Source organism: Taudactylus pleione, unplaced genomic scaffold (genome assembly GCF_031769625.1).
Source record: "Taudactylus pleione unplaced genomic scaffold, aTauple2 ptg001990l, whole genome shotgun sequence".
Lineage (NCBI taxonomy): Eukaryota > Metazoa > Chordata > Amphibia > Anura > Myobatrachidae > Taudactylus > Taudactylus pleione.
In genome coordinates this window covers 9,098,443-9,113,988 of record NW_028286386.1, presented here as the reverse complement: position 1 = coordinate 9,113,988, position 15,546 = coordinate 9,098,443, and the positions used below count along the sequence as shown (strand labels likewise).

The 15,546-nt window shown below is 42.2% G+C and overlaps 1 protein-coding gene across 1 annotated transcript in view; it reads right to left on the bottom strand.

The window, feature by feature from the left end:
• Positions 1–1,753, bottom strand: part of NR1H4 (nuclear receptor subfamily 1 group H member 4) — a 78,264-nt gene extending 76,511 nt beyond the window's left edge. The window contains exon 1 of the mRNA XM_088465513.1: positions 1,669–1,753. Coding sequence (XP_088321639.1) covers positions 1,669–1,753 — 85 coding nt within the window. The remainder of the gene's footprint in view (positions 1–1,668) is intronic.
• Between the last annotated feature and the right edge of the window lie 13,793 nt (positions 1,754–15,546).

Genomic DNA, 15,546 nt, shown 5'->3' with positions numbered 1-15,546 from the left:
ACAAGCCATTTCCTGCCCTTTGATTGTGTTGTAATAATGACAATTTTGTAATGTGTACATGGTAAATAAATGAAAATGTAATATTATATAGATATTCTCAGTGACCCAAATACAGTGTTCAAATAGAGATATCACCACCCAAAGATTACATACATAACACTTTGGGCAGATAACCTCATCTGAATGTTAGGAATACATACGAATTACCGCCGGACACAAGTCCCGCGGTTCAAATCCAGACAGCGGCTGGCCGACACGGCTTAAAATACCGATCGTCCCCAGGTAAGTACGAACTAACCTAACCCCCCTAACCCTAACCCTCCTTAGGGGTGCCTAACCCTAAGCCCCCTTCTAAGTGCCTAAACCTAACCCCCCCCTTCCCCGACGCCTAAGTCCTAGTTACGCCACTGCTTTAGACGCCACCGTCTGTTACACTATTTAAACTCGCACAAGTCCTGTCTATCTGAGTATGGCTTCCAATGTGAATGACGAAGTGTCTGGGTACACAGTCCATCTAATGACACGCCCCTGACACGCCCCCATAAGATGGACCATCTCCATACGTCTGTTTAGCTTCCTCCCAGTTACCGCCCAGGAACATCCAGCACATTTCCTATACATTTCTGACTCTGAGCGTCTCAGCCACACCTGTGCCTTTGTGCATAGACAATGTGGAACAAATGCGCCGTACAAGTTTTCAGGGGCTTTGCGAAAATGAAGAAGCAAAAATTGCTCAATTCCATGAACTTCTGCCCTGTGTGCGACCCTGAATCAGGCCCTCAGAGCGCTTTTTCCCCAAAAATGATTTTTTTTTTTGTATCCTGCAGTAGACGAGATTGTATTTTAATTAATGTTGACAGCAATTTATTTTGTTGTTACTGGAGCTGATATGTCAGACCCACCCAGCAGTTCTCACTCATACAGAGGGGGACCCTGAGGTTGATTATCACCAGGGCTTATCTAAATGCAGAAATACCTCGTCCTATATATTGTACATTGGTCCTGATTCAGGGTTGCACATGCGCAGTCTCCCTGCCATCGGACTTTTACACACACCACCGGGTTTGCGTACAACTCTGAATTAGGTCCATAGTGTTCTATTGAAACCAGTAACTAACTTTGGGCCTGATTCAGAGTCGGACGCTACTTTGGATGCAACACGGTTGCGAAAATATGCTAATGGTAGTAAAGATCACCTGAGCCTTCTCATCTGCGTATGACGTCGCTTACTTGCGTAAATATCGGTAACATCAATGCACATTGAGCAGCCATCTTTCCCTTGCGACAAGTCTGACCAGCCGCAAGCACTGCAGCTCTCCTCACACGCTGAGAGTTCTCATGCTGATAATGTGATCGCAATGGCGAATTTATGCACACCCATGTAACGGCATTAAAAAGGTCAGACACGCCTGCGTTTTTCTGACCACCCCCCGTTACCACCCCCAAACACTGACAGCCTGTCACTCACTTTGCAAATGGATCCTCTGTGCAAACGCAATCGCAAAGCAATCGCGGCACGTGCGCATTGTGACTTGTATGCATTCACATTAGCAAACAATCGCTCAATCTGCATAAATATCGCCATTACATTCGCCTCTGAATCAGAACCTTTGACTTGTCCTATTGTTATTATCAGTCTGTGTCATCTTTCAGTAGCTTTGTACTTACCAGCAAATTCTGAGCTGTCTAGGAGAGAAATCCCTGTGTCTAGTGGATGATGACAATACCCGGAAAGATTAATTTCAGATTCCATCCAGAAACTTTTCCCTTTATTTTTCTTCTCTTCAGATTATTGTCAGGGATGGACTAAACCTGTTTACATAAAGAAAATACACATTAACGAAAAAATAAGCCCATTCTCCTTTTAACCCTGTGTCAGGCACACCTCTGGGACTCCCAGGTTCGGGCACAGTGCGCCTGACAGGTGCCTGTTATAAAATCGTCATTAGCACCTAATGAACTCAATTCTAATGCTCTTAAAGTGATCAGTGACCTTCATTAGGATGTGCAAAGAGAGAATATATGGAAATCTGACTCACAAAACCACATTTATTAACCTTAAGGCTAGTAAAACAAAAATACTAAATTTTAAAAGGCACAGTGTGCCTAAGAGGCCACCCTGGACAAACCTATATATTTCCGCAAAATACCCAGAACCTTTGTAATTTTCATTCATAAAATGAGCAAAATACACAAAATTGTGAGAAAATAAAAAGAAATACGTACCTCCAAAACTCGGACGAGTTCGGGCGCAATGAGCCTGAGAGGCCAGGAAGGTCACTACTGCACTCCACGCAGACGGCAGGAAAACTGACTAGGGGGGTTTCAAACAGCACCTAGAGATAGGAAGGTACTAGGAGGGGCAGGCCCTGTGCCCCCTTGCGGCGGAGAGGTGAGTGAGAACAGCTTTGTGGTGCCTGTCAGGCCAGCTGCGCCTGACGCAGGGTTAAATAGATTAATTGCACATTTCTGTGCAATTTTAAAATGTAAATTTCAGTACATCCACCATGTTTGCTTGTCCCTGTTGGAAATATGTGTGTACAGGTGTGGGTGTATGCCAGAGTTATGTACACACCAGCGGAATTCCCCCTGCACAGTGAACAGCCCTTGTTGCTTAACCAGAGGAGTGGTCTCAAACAATGCGGTACAGCCGTACTCACTGTTAAAACTGGTTTATAGAGCTGAGCTTGAGTGGAGTTGGGGTGATATGCAGCTCATCAGTCGGTGAGTGTATATGGCTAGGCTGTAACAGTGCAGGATTCCACAGTGATCCTGTCCTACTTGTGTTACATCTTGCCTATGAAAATAGGACAAAAGAGGGAGGCAGAACATACTTCAGCACCCTCCTAACCAATTCCAAGAGCTTATTTCTATAATATAAAGCTGCAAGTGATAATGGGGAAACTGTATTACCTCAAAGAGAAAACATATACACATATATTTACAAAAAATTATACTAAAGATACAGGGCCTGATTAAGAGATGGATACATTGTCGATGTTTGCACAGTTGAGCGATTATTTGTTACTGCGCATGCGCATTCCTGGAAACCCCTATAATGCATGCGTACCACCAGTGGCGGATCCAGGGGGTGGGGGGGCGATTGGAGCAATCGCCCCCCCCCTAGCACAGATGCCAAAACACCGCCCCAGACAGTGCCGCAGCCTCATGGTCCAGGTGCGAGTCTCGAGACTCGCGACCACAGAGTCAGTGCTGCTGGCTGATGGTCCCGCTTCCCGCTCTGCACCTCCTCCTCCCTTCAGCTCCTGTCTGTGTCCGGGCACAATGCAGTGCACTGCTCCTGATGCCTGCTGTCGTCACACAGGTATTGCAGAAGGAGAGCGCGACGTGAGTCACGTGACAGGGGCTCCTGGTCCAGGCAGTAGGAAGGGACTAGGAAGGGAAGCTGCTCTGACAGCATCTCCTCCCCCTATATTATAACTTCTCTATCCCACCTGCTAAGGTGACGTCAGAGTCCCCCCTCATCCTCCTCCCTCCACCCTGCCCCCCTCTGGTATGAGTACCCCTCTGGTATCAGTACCGCAGGTGGAAGGAGTACCTGTGTGCGTGTGTGTGTCACACTTTACTGTACATGCTGACACCAACAATTGTACTGCTGAGGGGGAGGTATATATATATAATATATACACACACATATAATATACATATATACAGTATATATCTTTGACATCCTGATGACCTGATGAAGGGGAATGTTGCCCCGAAACATTGATGACGATGATTATGCAATAAACCACATTGCTTAACACATTTGCACTGTCTCAGAGTGTCGCCTTGTACGTCTTGTATATATATATATATATATATATATACATATTTATCTATATGTGTATATATATAATATATAGTATGTGTGTATATGTATAATGTATTTATATATGTGCATAATCATTGTGTTTTGAGTTAAATTCGAATTCACACCAAGAGCTTGTATACATAGGTGCTTTCAATGCACCTGTGCACAATTGCAATAAGGTGTGCTCTGACCGATACCGAAAAGGGGAGGTGCCAGGATAAGAAAGTGGTGGAGTCATAGTTATTATCATTAAAGGGCCCCCCAAATGAAATGTCTAGATCCGCCCCTGCGTACCACTGAGTGTCCACAGAGATTGTTGTTACTTATGGGATCGCTCCCATTTGAGCTGGTGCCAGAAAGACATGGCCGTTCCTGGGATGTGACTTGAGATGAACACAAAAAAAAGGCCGTCTTGTGGGCGTACAATGGGATTGTCACGGACGTGTGAATGAATGCGGCTGCATTTTCAAACACAGAGGTGCAGCCACAGAGGCCATGTTTAGAGAAAGTTCAGAAGGAGACACTGCGTCAGCCATGGGGTGTCATAAGTGTCAATGGTGATCGTGATGGTGCGCAGATGGTGGAGTGTTTGAGTCCACCGGTGGATTGCAATGTACACAGGCACTGAAAGTGTTTGTCTCAGGATTTATACTGTCCATCACGCAGTAGTACACAAGCGGGAGGCTGAAACTAGCATTTGCATATTATCACTGCTGTGAATCCAGAAAAAATCGCAGTCGCACATGCATAATCTTCCACCTCTACATCAGGCTCACATTCACTGTGCTGATATATCATTTAATATACAGTATGTATAAAAATCATTTCATAACATTTAATAAACTTGCAATTATTACATAACAATAAAAAACACAAATATATACTAAATAAAAATATTCTAATAAGTCAACAGCAAACAAGTTACTATAATATTACTTCACAGCAGCACTTGAAATAATTTGTGGGTATTTGATATATTGCTTATGACAGTGGTTCCCAAACTTTTTTGAATCATGGCGCCCTAGAGTATCAGTATTGTTTTCATGGCACCCCTAAGCCAAAAGTTTGTTATTGAGAAATTCAGAATAAATTTTTGTAAAGTGAAGTAAATTGTGCTGACCTGTTACCCTTAGGTACAGTTATGTGGTGGTGGACAGGTTTGCACTTCTGTTTGTCCATATATTTACATTACATTGACCATAAAGAATTTGATTTAGTGCTGGACCACCAACCTGAGGCAACCCTGCAAGTGTCCCGTGGCACCCCAGGGTGCCGCGTCGCACAATTTGGGAACCACTGGCTTATGACCATAATTAACGGTAACCTGGCTCTTCCAAAGGAAACAAGTTGCCCAAACTAAGGAATAACAGGAATGACTTCCTGTGGGACACTTTTTATTATATAGAAGAGGGCTGGTTATTTATTAGTGGTGTGTAATTACTTATGTGATTGTCCTGTCTATCTGTCATAGATGATCATATTTATAAACTAAATGTTATCACAGATAGAAATCAGGTCGAGGTTTAATATAGTTTATATGTTAAAGCAATATGAGTTATTTAGCCTTGGATTAACTCTGCACATACAAACTTGGTTTCCCTTGAAGCCTCTTGCCTACAGTAGCATATGGACATTTTCCGTGGTCAGGATGGAGTTTGTGGGTTGGAACATATCTTCTTGACCCTTGATCACAAATATTGGCAGTGATTCAAACCTGATAAACTAGGTACAGAGAATGTCCAGGGTGACAAAAAGTAACACAGCACCCCCCCCCCTCCCCCCACAGATGCAGATTAATTGAGCCTTTTCTAGAATGAATGAACAAACCCCCACTCCAAACAACAGCAAAAACATGCTAAACTATTTTTTGAAAATGAGAAAATAAGTATAATGTAAAGGTGCACAAATCATATAAATGTTGTATATAATTAAAATATAACTTTTATTAATTACATATAAAATTAATGTATTCAAACAGAATGGTGAAATATTTGTGTCGAAGATTATGTGTTCTTTAAATAATGCTAATAATCCTAATAATGTGAATATGATAATAATATTAATCATTTAAATGTCTGACCCAGACCCAGATCACCAAACAGATAAGTCATCTATGTGTAATGCAGCATATGATTAAGGTAACATTATACTATATACTACCTTAAATTATAAATTAATTGGCTTGTTTGCAAGCTTTTAATTATACTTTGTTTTCTACCTTGGTTACCCGCACACCAAAGTGTGTTATATCTACAGTATAATTTCCTTTCCACTCCCTCATTTCCATACTTTTCTCTAAGTGATAAACAATTACATTATAATGACAATTTAAAAGACACACACAGTATAATACAATTTAAAAACAATCATATATCCATGTAGTTTATTATGAAATAATATTCAGCAAAATATGTGATAAGGAAAACATAGAAAAATAAAATTAGGGAAAACAGATTGTACGTGGTATGTATATATACTTTTGGGCCTAATGTAATAGGGTGAGAGCTTAAAAAATGTGAGAGTTTAGCAGTAATCCCTCACACTAATACATTGGTCAAGTTGTATTTTCAAAATGGGAAAACATCTGGATGAGAGTTTCACAAGAGTTTTTTGAGTCTGAAAAACGTGCGAGTTTGTATGTTCTCGGACTCTATTACATGAGTATAAAAAGTGTGAGAGCTTACTGCTAAACTGTCACATTTTCTAACTCTCACCCTATTACATTTGGCCCTTTTATATCTAAAACATTTTAATGATTTTATTTTTACACTTTAGTATAATTTGGTCTTTTTTTAGCATAAAATATATTTTTTTACATATTACCAATTAACATTGATATCCTGTTCCTAATAACTAACTGTAATGTGTATATGGCTATAATTAGAATAATCGTTACTTACACAACAGCATATATTTTATCTTGGATCCCACAGAAAACTTGATAACATTTTTAAGCCATTATCAAATGTTTATTTTTGCTTTTAACATCAAAATGAAAATTGTACAATTATTATTTTTTTTTTACATTGTTCTGATAATGAGCATAAATTGGAAGAGGAACACAGAAGTTACCATTTTTATTCAATAATACAACTACTCTACTTTCGCCAATTCATTATCCTGGGATTTCGGGATTAGTGAGCACAGTTTTTTTTGCGCTGCTTAGTTGGGGTTTTTTATGCCGGGCACCTGCAGCACTCACTCAGACTCTGCCCTGGCCGCCAACCGTGCAGCTGTGCGCATAGGTCACGCTGCACAGCCCCTTGCCGGCCCACTCCTTCAACTACGCCCATCCCATTGATCAACTCAATCTCGAGTATCCCAGGAATCCCAGGATTGAGCGTTTTTCAATCCCAAATCCCAGGATTGAAAAGATGACCTGGGATTGGCCTCCCTAGTTGTAACATAAGGGGATTGGAATAGAGCATGGTGCCACATATATCTTCATACTACTAATGCATGTCCCTTTGTCAGCTCTGTGCAAAAATGTAGTTACAGAAATAATTACTTTGATTTCTTATTGTTACAATTGCTATAAGAGTTTTGTCCAATATAGTACAAAGAAAATCATGTCACCAGTGATGTCACTACAGCATCTCCCCTTTGTCTAAGTGTTGTAAAGAGTCAGGTATTTCGGCCGGGCAGTGCAAATGCATTAAAAGATGTTCTCAGTTGAGCAAATAGCTCGGCAAATGTACGCCTGTGTGAACTTTAAAGCTGGGTGCACACTTTTGCAATCATACTTGAGGTATGATTGTTATTCCAATTTTACTGATCATAGGAGATTGATGCATAGCTTAGCTACTATTACAATCTACCTTGCCATCCTCATCTCTCACAATCATCTGCTGGTACCGTGACTGGAGGAACATCAGCAGAAGTATTGGACAGAATGGTTGTTAGTGCGCACACACTTTCAGGATTGCCTGACATTGCCCCATCACAGAAATATTAGGATGAACATAAAACCAAATCAGCAGACGTGACATGTTGTGTTGTAATATAACATGATTGTGAGTTGCATACACACTGTTACAATGGGATAGGTTCAGTATCCCGACACAGGGGGTGCCGGTGCTTAGAATACCGGCGCCGGAATACTGACACCTGTCAGATTCCAGGCACTGGCATCCAGATCCCTGGCATCCCGAAGGTAAGTAACAGGGTTGGGGGGAGGATTAGGGGTTAGGGATAGGCACTAGGGGGAGGGTTAGGGTTTAGGCATAGGCATTAGGGGGAGGGTTAGGTTTAGGAATTAGGGTTAGGCACTAGGGGGGAGGGTTAGGTTTAGGGTGCAGGGGAGGGAAGATTAGGTTTAGGCACTAGGGGGGGAGGTTAGGTTCGGGCACTGGGGAGGGAGGGTTAGGGTAGGGAGAGGGGGAGGGTTAGGATACCTACTGACAATTGTCGTATCCTAACCCTGTCAGGATGCCGGCGTCTGGATTTTGACCACCGGCATCTCGTACCCAACCCCTTACAATATCTCGACAACAGATTGTGAATCGTATGATCTGCAAGATGATTGTTTAGGTGTGTACCCAGCTAATCAGAGGTAAGGGGAACACTTACTGCATAATGTGTACAGTCTCCTTGTGCTACAGTACAGCCATCCCCAATGATAGGCTAATCATGTCCCGTTGCTTATCTCCCCCACTAAATCACAATTACCTTATTACTGCAGGTGCACTGATTGTTGGGCTTTCATCTGATTCTTAAGGTTATAAAACTCATGGCAGTAAGTGGAGAAATGTGATGCTGCTGGTGTATATACCAAATGGAAGTTGTTGAAGAATAATTATCATTATGAACTATATATTAGATATTAGAATTTATTTGATGTGATTGCCCACTAGGATTCTGAGCATTATTTTGTTCATGTACTTTTTGCAATTGTGTAAGAGATGTTCAGGTTTAGTTATTATGACACCATTTCACTATAAACACACACTGAATATACAATTATAATTTGAGACATTAAACTATCTTAAATGGGGGTGTGAGAGAGTGAACCAACACCATTTTTAGAAAGGAAAAGGACAATATCAGGTACAAGGACCAGAAAGTGTATGTATGTGGTAAAATTGCACCCTATAGAATCCTATGGGGACTGCTGTGCCGTAGGTCCCTGTTTTTACATATGGGGATGTGTAAGGATGCGATAAATCCATGAAAACTGCAATTTTTCTGAGGTTTTACAGCAAGATGTCTCTGATACATCCTGCCCTAGATGTGAAATAACTGCCAGGACAGGGGGAGATTTGGCTAACTAAGAACACCCAGGTCCTTGTGCTGTGGGAGAAGGGTTAAACACAGTTGTAGCTTCCTCTGCTTGTACAGTCCTTTGGGGACCAGAAACATACTGGTTTGCTAAATAAGTAGCCTCATCCATGTTGAAAGATCCTGGTCCTGCAGGCATTCCTTCTCCTCTGGTGTGCACAAGCTGTGGCTCTGTCTTTATTTAAAAATAAGTCCATTACTGTGTTCTGCTCATGAGCAGCAGATCTATCCACCCACCTCTCCAACAACTACCGTAGCGATTTGATTTTACTGGCCTTGTCTCTATGGTAATGGAATAATGATTTAGATAAGCCAAGTCTCTAGAGTAATGACATCATGTTTTACATACGATGGGCATGTGCCCTGGGCCCTGTCAGACCCGGCGGTGCAGGGGGCGCTGTTGCTGTCGGTGCAAGGGGCGCTGTGCAGGCGGCGGGGCAGGGGGCGCACCAGAAACGGTGTGTTTGTTTTAGCAGCCAATAACAGTCAGACAGACTCTTATTGGCTGCTGCACCCAGGGCCGGAGCCGGGTTGGAGCTGGAGCCGGGCTGGAGCTCACTCATCAGCTCTGCCTTCCGGCTCCTGCAGTGGGTGAAGAGAGAGACGTCATGACGTCTCTCCCATAGTGCCGAGCGGGAGGAGTGGACGGCGGCAGGTGCAGAAGCGGGGATTCGGGTAAGTATAGTTTTGTGTTTCTGTGTGTTTTATATGTAAGGGGCACTACTGGGGGCACTGTATAAGGGGCATTGTATAAGAGGCACTGCATAAGGGGCACTACTGGAGGCACTGTTTAAGGGGCACTGCATAAAGGGCACTACTGGGGGCACTGTATAAGGGGCATTGTTTAAGGGGCACTACATAATGTGCACTACTGCAGAGGGCACTGCATAAGGGGCACTACTGGGGCACTGCATAATGGGCATTACTGGGGGCACTACTGGGCGCACTGCATAAAGGGCACTACTGGGGGCACTGCATAAAGGGCACTACTGGGGACACTGCATAAGGGCCACTTCTGCAGGGGGCACTGCATAAAGGGCACTACTACTGGGGCATTGCATAAGGGGCACTACAACTGGGTGTATTGCATAAGGGGCACTACTACTGGGGGCATTAAGGTGCATATGGAATGGAAAGGTATGTGTCCGGAGTGAACGGTGGCATGTCATGTTGACACGCCCCCATTTTTCAGTGGCCATGTGGCTACAGAGGCCCAGGCGTCTTAGAAGAGACGGACATTCTGAGACATGATAGGGTTGCTCAGATGTGCTACCGATGTTTTCATCTTTTGTATTGATGTGCGCAAGACTTCAGCTAGCTCATTAGCATATTTTTGCAGTGTCTAATATGGACAACTGGTCTTTATCCCAGACACCACAAAGAGGTGATGGACTATACAGTAATGTACCCACAGGTTGTGTCCCTCAGGATCTCACTGCTTGGCAGGGCTGATGCTGTGCCAATATAAAGAATGACAGTGAGGCAAAGATGTGGTCAGGTACAGGCCAGAGGTCACAACAGGCAGCACTGTTACCAAGTCAACTCAGGTCAAAGTTTAGGGTCACAGGAAAATGGTCAATGACAAGCCAAATACACAGTGACAGGTACACAATAAGAGAGCGAATAAAAGCTAGGTCTGCACAGGTAGGTCATGGAAGAAAGAAGACTAATGGTGCATACACACGATCAGATTTTTCCTTCAGATATGAACGATAACGATTTAAAAATCGTTCAGTCGTTCATATCTGAAGGAAAATCGTTCATATCTGACATGCCTGAACGATGGACGATCAACGATGCGCGTTCCCGTTTGTCAGATAACGATATCTGACATCTGATGGGTTTGCAGTCAGACTTGGACGATTCCATTCATTTTAATGCAGTCAAAAATCGTTCAATCGTTCAAATCGTTCAAATCGTTCAAATCGTTTAATCGTTCAGTCGTTCATCTGACAAATCTGACAAGTCTGACAAATCTGACCGTGTGTACGCTCCATTATGGAGCGTACACACGGTCAGATTTGTCAGACTTGTCAGATTTGTCAGATGAACGACTGAACGATTAAACGATTTGAACGATTTGAACGATTTTACCAAAGTTTTGAACGATTTGAACGATTTGAACGATTGAACGATTTTTGACTGCATTAAAATGAATGGAATCGTCCAAGTCTGACTGCAAACACATCAGATATCAGAAATCGTTATCTGACCATCGGGAACGCGCATCGTTGATCGTCCATCGTTCAGGCATGTCAGATATGAACGATTTTCCTTCAGATATGAACGACTGAACGATTTTTAAATCGTTATCGTTCATATCTGAAGGAAAAATCTGACCGTGTGTATGCACCATTAGTATTGGCATATAATTGGATGGAGGAGAATACAGAGCTGCATATTAACTCGTGGTGATGGTGCCACAGTTGTTGGCATCACTGCCTCATAGCATTTGGGATTGGAGTCTGTGATTGTGTGGATTTCTCCTGGGTGCTCTAGTTTCCTCCCACACACTTTTTATAAACATATTTTATTGATGGGTCCTTAAAATGTAACAGACATGAACAACATGTTGCCAAGTAATGTCACAGGTATTAAACAGTTAGGCGGGGATTGGTCCAATTACATGGAAATGTTACAATATTATCTGATATCTAAAGCAAAACAATACACAGAAAATAGCACAGAGAAGATCCTCCCACACTCCTAAATACACACTGGTAAATTAACTGGTTTAACCCTAGAGTGGTAAGGAATTTAGATTCCACTGGGGAATTATTAAATATTATCTGTAAAGCACTGCCCTGTTTCTTTTAATAAATATTGATAGAGCATGTTAGGTCATGCTACAGTAAGTTATAAGTAAGGTTCACAAATGAATTGTATGCATGTAAACATACCTTTCAATATTAAATTGGAATATCTTGAAATCATTTGCAGCTTAACGTTAATCTGGAGTTTTTCAATTAATTTCATGGGTTGTAGTAATTCATACTCTGAACGGCCAGGAGGCTCCCGAAAATACTGCTCATGGATGCCCAGAAAGGCATACAAGTATCCCGTAGTGTCCCTATGTCCACCTAGTGCCACCCACTTCCCCGTGTAAAGTGGATGAGCCAGGTGGCCAACGAGCGTGCTGAATGGCGTTATCGTAGCCATGTCCCCCGCTTTACAATGCCTTTAATATCGGCAGTGTACATAGGGGGCATGGCCATGATGAAGCGATCATGTTGGCATGTCCCACCGCACCCCCGAACTATGCAGTGCCAACCCCCCCTCGCAAATATCGATTGTTTGCTACAAATAAGAAGACATGTTCTAATTTGCAGTTATTTATTGGCTAGGCTCCACACTGTTTTACATTGATGCAGGGACATTATACCCAATTCTATCTGATTTACAATTAAAACAATACTACTGTAGCATGTCACCATTATGTAAGAAGGGAGTTACTGCGGCTGAGATCTATTATTTCCCTTATAAGCTGGGATCCACTCATCTTACTCAGCTGTACTGTATAGGACAAAAGCTTTAAAATGTATGGTACAGTTCAAGGTCAACTGTGAACATAACTGTCATACCCCCTCTGCAATAGAACAGGGTGTAGAAAGTACTGCAATCAACCTCAGTCAACTCAAACAGGAAATAACTCACTGGCTAAATTTGCATTCTGGAAAATAAGCAGGCGTGCAGGAACCACAATAACCCTTCACTTGCAGGATGAAGCAAACCGTGGCGATCAGATAATGCAATGAATAAATCAGTAACCCACTGTTTGCATGAGGTTTGTATTGAGAAACGTTCAGATGTGATAGAATAACTCTTATGCTGTGAACACACTGGCAGATATATTGGCAGAACAATTGATTGGCCAATATATCGTGTGCCCATCGGACAGTGTGTACCAGCGATATGTCTGTGAACGACGCCGCTCCAGACATATCGCATTGGCTGTGCTGCACAGCAGATGGCAGATAGATCTGTCCATCGCGCTATGTGTACGGGTGGTCAGCCGACCGCCCGTACACTTGCAGCAGATGACGCAGGGAGGGCCAGCGGGACCCGTGGGCAGATGACAGACGATGGTTGTACAGTGTTTATGAACAACCATCATCTGCAGATATATCTGCAGATCAGTCAGTCTGCAGATATATCTTTTAAGTGTCTACCCAGCTTTAGCCTACACATTTGTACAAACTTTGAAAGAAGCAAAGTCTCCATCTGTATATATAAATCCAAAGTTATTGGGACCAAAAGAAAAAAAGTTTTTATGACATTCTATATTTTTTTAAATAAGGAAAATTGTATTTATAACAGATTAATAGTTACCAACCAGAGTGTCATCACAAAAGAATAATACATCACTAAATTAAGTTGTGTTACAGGCAAATATAAAGGTGAGGTTCTCATAAAAGTTGCTAGCAGCATTACGGGGATATTTACAATAATAATTGAATTCAAAATGAAAACAACAACATAATATTTTTTGTTCTGCCCTAATGCCAATATATTTTTTACTCTGATTTGGAATACAATATGGTTCCACATACTTTTTTGTAGTCAATTACTGACTTTAATATAAAAGTTCAATAAACATCTGCATTTCTAGAACCCATTTAATAAACACTGCAACTGCAAATACTATATATATACTATACTATATATTTCATGTTTCACTGACCATACAACTTAACGTATAACTACACATGCTAAAACAATGTCTACAACATATTGAACTGTTATAAAAAATATTCTTAGCCAAAACTATAATAGCACTTACCAAAAATGCCTTTTCCACAAATGCAAAAAATGTAGGTTTATGTGTTGTCAAAAATAATATCAAGATAGTTTTTTGCTCGTGAATTTCAGAACCCTACGTGTAGAAATGAGCCTGCTGTTTCACTTGTGGACTCACACAACTGTTTTTGTCCAGCAGATACATGGATTACTCATTAACTGGTGTCTTTACTTTGTATAAACAGATTTGGAATTCTCCGAAAGAATACGGTACTGGGCTAGAAGCCAATTTAAAAACATACATAAATGACTCAGGGGCCTATTCATCAAACCTAAACTTTCCCTGGAGGTAATTAGGTTTAGAACTTGCATGAAGTTCTACCTAATTACCGGAGAAATTCATCATTCCTCCTGCCCATAACTATCTATTCCGAAAAGCTGTCATTTTTGCAATGACAGCTTTTCAGGAAATAGTTATCCCTGTCTGCTCTAACTTGCCGCAGCTGGAATCCACGCTGCGCATGCGCTGTTACATTCGCTAACCCAGCGCATGCGCAGCACTACCTACAGCTGCGGTAACCTCCGCTCACCTGTTCCCCCCTTCACTCACCTCCCCCCCTGTGCCTGACTTACCTGCTCGCGCAGCAGCCTCTGGCTCCGTCTGCTATGCTGTCATGTGTTCTCCCCAGCAGAACTCAGGAGTTTCGGAAAAAACCAAAACTTTTTTCTAAACTTTATTGTGTTCTGCTGGTGAGAACACATGACAGCATAGCAGACGGAGCCAGAGGAGAGTCCAGAGCGATGGAGGAAGACGCCAGGGGACATGCCCAGCTGGAAGCAGGTAAGTGTTATCGACTATACGCCACCTCACAGTGGCATATGGTAACACCATCAAATTCCGAAAATACATAATTTTGGGAATTTGATGAATACCATAATTTCCATATCCCCATACTAATGTATGGGGAGTGTGGAAATGAACGCAAGCGGACTTAGCAAGGAGATATCAGTGATATCTCCTGTGTTAAGTATCTTCATGAACACTAAAATAACGTTATTTAAGGAAAATGTCCTTAAAAACGTTATTTTAGTGTTGAAGAATAGGCCCCTAAATATGTACACATAACTTTTCTTCAATTAACACTAGTGTATGCTTTATTAACATTAATTGCATTTTAAGCATTTACTTACCAGCAGGAGTGCCGAGAGAGGAGGGGGGTTTACTAATTAACTGGGCCCGGGCCTGTTGGAGGAGCCCGGCAGGGGCACTACCCTGCTGCTGAGTGGGTCAAATGTCCCCCTTTGCAATATGCTGTGCTGCTTCCCGACACTGCACATTGTATTGTCCTTTGTTTGTTTTTTCTGGAGGGGTCATGGCCACGCCTCCTGGATTTGGTCATGTCCCTTCAGTACCTGGGCCCTGTGGCTGCCTCAATGGCCCTGCATACTAGAGGGTTTTGTCCTGTCATGACCAGACAATTTTTACATGTTTTTGATATTTTGCCAAAAAATATATTTTTATGTTCATAAATGAATGTACCAAATTTTTACGTTTTTTCCCCTCAGATAGTATACGAAACTGCCCAATGTCTCAGGGGCAAGGAGTAAGGTGGAAGGGGGAGTCAGAGCTGGGGACAGTTGACAAAAATTGCAGAAGGGAGATGTTTTATGGGTTTGACTTTGAAACCACACACATTTTATGTAATACAGGAAGA